A 7,273-nucleotide genomic window follows, 5' to 3' on the forward strand; every position below is an offset into this window, starting at 1 on the left:
ATCCACTTTTGTTATAAATGTGGTCGGGTATAGATAGAAAGCCTTAGTTGAAGTGTAGACAAGTAGGGGATATGTATAGAAAATTAATATATGACACAAAACATCGAGAGATTTGGTTTGTTACGCTTTTATTTTATTTTATTTTATTTTATTTTACTTTTTAAATAAAGCCCAAACTTGTATTTACTGGACTCGTTTAAATTAGGAGTATTTTTGTTCAAGTGCCACTCGGATTGGGTTTCTTGTACATTTCTCTCTACTTGTTATACTAATCCTGACAGTTTTTGAAATAATAATCGATAATAATAACCTGCTAGGAACCAAAAGTCGCAGGGACCAAGCTTCCACTCGGCTGTATTTTGCAGTGACACGCTTTGAAAATGGCGTCCAAAGAGGGACCGGTCTGTCAAATTTTCTCGTTTCAGGACTCCAAAACTTCCCCCGACCCGATTTTTGAGCTCCCAGCACAATGTTCAACCCCGACACCGGTCCCGATAGTGATAGATAACGGCTCCTTCCAGACCCGGGCCGGCTGGGCAGCTCCCGGGGCCGAGTTCGACTCTCCGCGGCTGCTCTTCAGGTCGGTGGCGGCGCGCAGCAGAGGGGCCGCTCGCAGCGAGACCCAGATAGGGAACGACATCCCGAACCTGGAGCCGCTGCGGTGGCTGCTGAAGAGCCAGTTCGACCGGAACGTGGTGGTCAACTTCGAGATCCAGGAGCTCATCTTCGACTATGTGTTCACACACCTGGGCTTCACCTCAGAGGTCAGTGGTGGACGGTGACTGCTGCATCTCACATCTTATGTTAAAATATTTTTTCCTCCTTCAGCCATTTCAAACGGAGCGAGGTTAGTGTTAGCTGTAAAGCTAGTTCCCCTCCACACAGCAATATGCGCTATTAAGCAAATGATGTGTGTTTAAAAGTGTCTGAAAGTGAAAAAGGTCTCCGAGCATAACAAGTACATGTTATTATTAATACACATTTCAGGATCATTATTATGTTTTATTGTTATTCTAAGAATGTTACCATATATCTTCAAATCCAAGGCTCTCTGTTGCCTCTGTGTAATATTTAAAGTATCAAAGTCAGATCTACATGTCTGCAGCAGCGCTCTGGCTGATGATTATATTTTTTCTCATTCATGTTATTTTTATTTAATCCTATTCAGGACTTTCATGTTGCCATACGTAGAAAGTCCTTCGGAGTCCTTTCAGAAAGAATATGCACAAAATATTTGTTGGTATTCAATACAGACTATTATACTATGTTAAATAAATTTTCTGATAAGTTGATGTATTTTTGGTTGCAAGTGCACGACAAATGTCCCTCTTTTTATATTTAAAACAAATCTTCAAAAATTAAAAAACAATACCTGTCACCTAAACCAGCGGTTCTCAAACTGGGGTTCCCAAGATAATTTCAGGGGGTCGCCAGATCATTGTAAAAAAATAATATAAAGCCTACATTTATCAAATAAATGTGTATCAGGGCTGTCAAAATTAAAGTGTATACTTCTTCCCACTCCTTTGTCAGACTTGTTAATATTCTGATTTGATTATGTGATATTAGTATTCTTTTTTGCAAACTTTTTAAAATCATTTTCTTTTATTTTTGTAGTATTTTTCTCTTTCATTTGTTTGAAATAAATTCAATTAATTCATTCAGTCAAAAGAAAATTAACATGTTAATGTAAAGAGATTAATCTGTGGAATTAACACATTAATTTTTAACGAATGAACAACAAAGTTATTACTCATGCCATATTAAAAATTCAAATTGGGGGTCACAAACACAAACTTATGTTATCTTGGGGCTCATGTCTCAAAAAGTTTGAGAACCACTGACCTAAACCAAATGACCTGAGGTCCAAAAGACCCCAAAAGTCCTGAATAGGGTTAAAACTTTCTATTATTTTTGAATTGGTTGCAAGATATTGGAAACAGAACATACAATGTGATATTTAGCCTTTCTGCCACCCATAGGAATCCATACAGGAATTTTCCCCAGATGTTTTTAAATACCTCTACTAAGGCTTTAAATGAGATATATTTCTCGTGCAGAACAGTCATGGCAAATGAGAACTGTGGAGTTTTCTCTTTATACTAAGCTGCAGAAAGGTTGTAGTGTCATGTGTTTGGGTTGATTTTCAACTCTATCATGCAGAAATGTATGAAAGACACGGAAACCAAAGTACAATCAAGAAGTATACAACATACGTACAGAATGCCTGTAATTATAAAGTAGACGACATTAGTCTTTTTCTTAAAAGGCCAAGGTGGTCTGGACAGAGCAAAAACCCCACGTATATGTGAACAGTGTTTTGTAGAATGTGTGTAACGTGTGTCCTGTTAATGTCCTGTTAATGTAAATCAAGTGGAATGGTTCTGTGGAAAAGAATTTGTCCCCACGGGGACAACAAAGTCTAAATCTGAATCTGAAATCTAATATAGATAGGTAAGATAACTTGATGATATTTTAAAGTTCACCTGCCAAAATGTTTGAGACAATGATAATGAAGAAAACATGTTTAAGAATAAAAAAAATGAAGATGTCTAATTTTACTCTGGAGGAACAATGCTGGGTTTGCTTATTATTTGTTTGACGTTGTTCTCTGTTGATAAAGTACCTGTGCAAAGGCAAAACACTCACTAAGCAAATGTGTTATTGGTGGCATAAAGGCTTTGTGTCTGTCGTTCAATGAGGGAGGACAAATGACGGTAAATAACCATTTTTGGATTACTGTTGTATATGTAAGGAACTTGGGCCCTGTGATAGACTGGTTGCCTGTCCAGGGTGTCCCCTGCCTTCACCCTGAGTCAGCTGGGATAGGCTCCAGCCACCCCGTGACCCTAGTGAGGATTAAGCGGTGTATAGATAATGGATGGATGGATGTAAGGAACTTGTGATGCTACCTGGTAAATAAATCATAATTACGTTCTCACTGCTTTTGCAGGGCAGCGTGGAACACCCCATTGTGCTGACGGAGGCCCCCTGCAACCCACTGCACTGCCGGCAGATGATGTCAGAGTTGCTGTTTGAGTGCTACCGTGTCCCGTATGTCTCCTATGGCGTGGACGGCTTGTACAGTTTCAACCACAATAACTCTCAAAGGGGGCTTCAGCTGCCACACAGTGGCATCATTCTGTCCTCAGGGTACCACAGCTCACACATCCTGCCAGTCGTCAACGGCAGGTAAGGACCAACAGACACAGGGCTTTCAGAGTTCACTTTGTGTAACTGAATCTACTGTCTGTCTGTCTTTCTTGGTTGTTTTCGCTTCCTTCAGTTATTTAGTAGCTTGAATATGTATTTGTATTTTATATTTACTCTTGTGTGTACCTTCACATGAAAGTTAGCTAGTAGCCGGTACGTTGCGTCTCTTCTCCTTTGAGCATAATGTGTGCATTGTTTAGTGCAATCACACACACAAACTTTGCACAGTTGATTGTGCGGTCAGTCTAATACTGATATGACTCTGATTTGAGGTTGGATGCAGTGAACTGTAAGCGAGTGAACGTCGCTGGCAGCCAGGCAGCGTCCTACCTGCAGCGCCTCCTGCAGCTCAAGTACCCAGGTCACCTTGCTGCCATCACTCTCAGCCGCATGGAGGAACTACTGCACGAACACAGTTACACCGCTGTGGATTACCATGAAGGTACAGTATGAGTGTCACTCCAAGCACAAATGCATATACATGGACACACATCTCAAATTATTTCAGTGTACAAACTAAACAATTTGCAGCAGCAGATAAATAGTTTTCTTCATCATAGCTAACTGCACATGGACATGAAGACAATGTAGAGATCATTTCTTCCATATTTTGTTTTCCACAGAGCTGGAAAAGTGGCGCAGTCCAGAGTTCTATGAGCGTGAAGTTCACCGCATCCAACTCCCCTTTTCGGGTAAGGTGCCGGGCGGCTGTGTGAGTGTGGAGGAGAGGCAGGAGAGACGAGCTCAGCAGCTTCGAAGACTTCAGGAGATTAATGCTCGCCGTCGAGAGGAGAAGCTGCAGCAGGACCAAGAGAGGCTGGACAAACTTATGGCAGTGCAGGCAAGGGGCCGATTGTATCACTTAGAGCTCATTGTAATGTCCTTTAGATGTTTTTGATGCTGTTTTACATGAATAAACTTATTCCCATTCAAGACTAACTATAAAAACTAACAAGAATAATGTATCTTATATTTCACTATAAAATACTAATCATTGAGCTCTTTGTGCGTGCAGGAGCTGTTGGAGGACGGCCTGTTGGATCAGTTTCACAAGAGCCTGGTGCAGCTCAACATGGACTCAGCTGAGGAGCTGCAGTCCTACATCAACAAACTGCAGCTCGCTGTAGAGCAGGGCAAACAGAAACTGCTGCACAGTGACGGAGTTGAGGGAAAGACGGAGGTAGGTGTTAGTCCCCCGAAACCTAAGAAACAGAATTAGAAAGTCTGGACTTCCTATTTTGTACGGAGCCTTGGAAGGGACATGGAGAAAGAAGGAAATAGAGGTGTCTTTTGCAAGATCTCGCAAAACTTTCTCGGGAGCCCGCAGTAATTTTTGTGAGATCTCGCAAAACTATAGGTATGTATACTTCTGGGTCTTTTTGGCAGTGTTGGGAAACGACAATAGAGGACACCCACCCATATGAGAGTACTCCTCCATACTACCAAAAAGACCCAGAAGTATATCTACCTGTAGTTTTGCGAGATCCTGAGGAAGTTTTGCAAGATCTCTCAAAAGATAACTCTGTTTTTATTCCCTCTCCTGGTTTTTTTCTTTCTCTGTAATTTTGCCAGTGCTGTTTCCACATTTTCAGGCTTTGTGTCTTTCACAGCATTTGAATAGTTAAAAATTAAAAGATCCCTTTGGTAGCGTGGTAGTTATTGCTAAGAACCGTTATTGTACAGATCACATTTGTTAGTTGTTGGATGCTTTACGTTGAGTTGTGTGAAAAACTTAATTAATGTAATATTTAATGAGGTGTAACTAATCTGTTCCTTTACTTTCTAGTCAAACTAAATCTGCTCGAGCATTTTGTTATTAAAAGCCAGATTACATATAGAACCTCAGAGTTTGATGGTGTTAACACTGTTTCTATGTGTGAACTGTTTTTGACTAAAAGCTGCGTATGTAAATGTTTTAGTTGGCAGCTGCAAAGAGGAAGCTAAGCAGTAAAACTACACCGTATTCCGCATATAAAAAAAATGACAGCAGCTGATCAACTTCGGAGCCACACAGCTGAAGTCAAATTCAAATGATCCAATAATTAATTAGGGGGACATGTCATTACCGTGAATGTGCTGTGGGGCTCTACTGGATCTGTGCTTGTTTTGCTGCAGTGGATGTTACTGCAGCTGACATAAAGCCTGAGGCTGTTCTGTCGCTCTCTGTCAGGTGTCTGAGTTGGAGCAGCCGATGGACGAGGGAGATGGAGTGGCGCTAATGGATTCTGACTTCCCTGAGGACACGCTGCCAGAAAAACCTGCTAATGTGGTTCAGGTAGTGGCGCAGGGATACTGGGACTTCTCAGACAGACTTTTTAGAGCCTCATTAATGCCATGCCTGATGGGGTAATAAGCGATGGAATTTGTAAGAAAACTTTTAGGCCAGTTTTATGTTTTGGTGCTAAACTTTTGCTAATGATGGATTCATGTCACAGAGAAATAACTTTAATCTCGTCTCCAGCCTGTGTTCAACATGGCCGAGTACCACCAGCTGTTTGTGGGGACGGAGCGTCTGCGTTGTCCAGAGATCCTGTTCCAGCCGTCGCTGACCGGAGAGGACCAGATGGGACTGATGGAGACGCTGCAGTACGTCTTGGCCAGGTGATGATACGCTATAACAGACGCACACGAGAATAACAAGCACATATATACAGTACGTCACAAAAGTGAGAACACAAATACAAATATTTTATTTTATGTTTTCATGGGACAACACTGAAGAAATGACACTTTGCTACAATGTGAAGTAGGCAGTGTACAGCTTGTATAACAGTGTAAATGTACTGTCCCCTCAAAAATAACTCGGTACACAGCTAGTCATGTCTAAACCGCTGCCAACAAAAGTGAGTACACCCCTAAGTGAAAATACTGTACATGCATATACAGCAAAATGCATCTAAACACATAACCTCACACTAATTAGACATGAAGACACACAGATCCTCACCTCTCCTGTTTAGCATCATCACAGAAATACTGCATTTTATCCCCTCAACAGCATTTCTTCATATTAGGTTGTTTACTATTAGAAGATGACATCAACTGTAAGGCAATAATGCTTTTTGTTTGTTTGTTTTTTTAACTTCCTTTGCTCCACTAACTCAGGTACACTCCAGAGCAGCAGGAGGCGCTGGTGAGCAACGTGTTTCTGACTGGGGGGAACATGCAGTATCCAGGGATGAAAGAGCGAGTGGAGAGAGAGCTGCTGGCCATGAGGCCCTTTCAGTCAAACTTCAAGGTACAGCCTGCATCCTCTTTAAATCATGACTTAATCCCTGGTTGCCACCTGAATGCACATATTTCAGATGCTGCTCAGTGCTGAATATTGTCAGAAAATCTGATGTTTATTCAGTGACAAAGATTAATATTTCACTGTGAAGGTTTTTCTCCTGACAGTGTTTCTAACTCAGTGCTCAGAGTTAAAGAGGTGAACTGACACATTTTTCTAAAGTTTATAATGGGAGCATACATATAATTTAAACTGTGATTTGATAACTGTTTATACATAAATCAACCCTCTGAGTTTAAGGACGTTTTTTGCACCTGTCCTATTTCTACTCACTGTGTCCTACGTCTCTATGGAAACAGCAATCAAAAATAACATTGAATCGACATGTACAACATTTTTCCAAGTGCCCTGGATGAGTGCAACATTTGTAGTTTTTATTTTACAAAGTATTTTTGGATAATTTTTAAATGAGAGATTTAGAATAACATTATTTTTTAAAAGAAATATCACTTTTTAAAGCATAGATTTAATACAGTTCTCTGATGGAATTGTACATCACTGATTAGTAATTCAGATTTTACAGTTTCTCGCTGGTATAAATGGTGCATTTTGGCATTTGTTAAACAGTGACATGCTTTTCAATCTTGCCAGTGGGTTTTCGTATTCAGAGTGTTAAATCATAAAAAATAAAAAAAATATAGCTGAAGTCATCTACCGGCAACAACATTGGAGATTTAGCTGCAAAGCCAAACACCACAGCGCTGTTGCTTAGAAGCCAAATGAAAAAACAGAGCTCAAGAACTTGAGATGTATTTTATGGATTGGCAGCAA

At 40.5% G+C, this 7,273-nt stretch overlaps 1 protein-coding gene across 1 annotated transcript in view; it reads left to right on the forward strand.

Annotated features, from left to right (window-relative positions):
• The first annotated feature begins 380 nt into the window (after positions 1–380).
• actr5 (actin related protein 5) overlaps positions 381–7,273 on the forward strand; it is an 8,708-nt gene continuing 1,815 nt past the window's right edge. Inside the window, exons 1-8 of the mRNA XM_008289249.1 lie at positions 381–764; positions 2,954–3,192; positions 3,486–3,655; positions 3,837–4,054; positions 4,229–4,393; positions 5,384–5,488; positions 5,675–5,814; positions 6,319–6,451. Coding sequence (XP_008287471.1) covers positions 381–764; positions 2,954–3,192; positions 3,486–3,655; positions 3,837–4,054; positions 4,229–4,393; positions 5,384–5,488; positions 5,675–5,814; positions 6,319–6,451 — 1,554 coding nt within the window. The remainder of the gene's footprint in view (positions 765–2,953; positions 3,193–3,485; positions 3,656–3,836; positions 4,055–4,228; positions 4,394–5,383; positions 5,489–5,674; positions 5,815–6,318; positions 6,452–7,273) is intronic.

This window comes from Stegastes partitus, unplaced genomic scaffold, assembly GCF_000690725.1.
Source record: "Stegastes partitus isolate 25-593 unplaced genomic scaffold, Stegastes_partitus-1.0.2 Scaffold601, whole genome shotgun sequence".
NCBI lineage: Eukaryota > Metazoa > Chordata > Actinopteri > Pomacentridae > Stegastes > Stegastes partitus.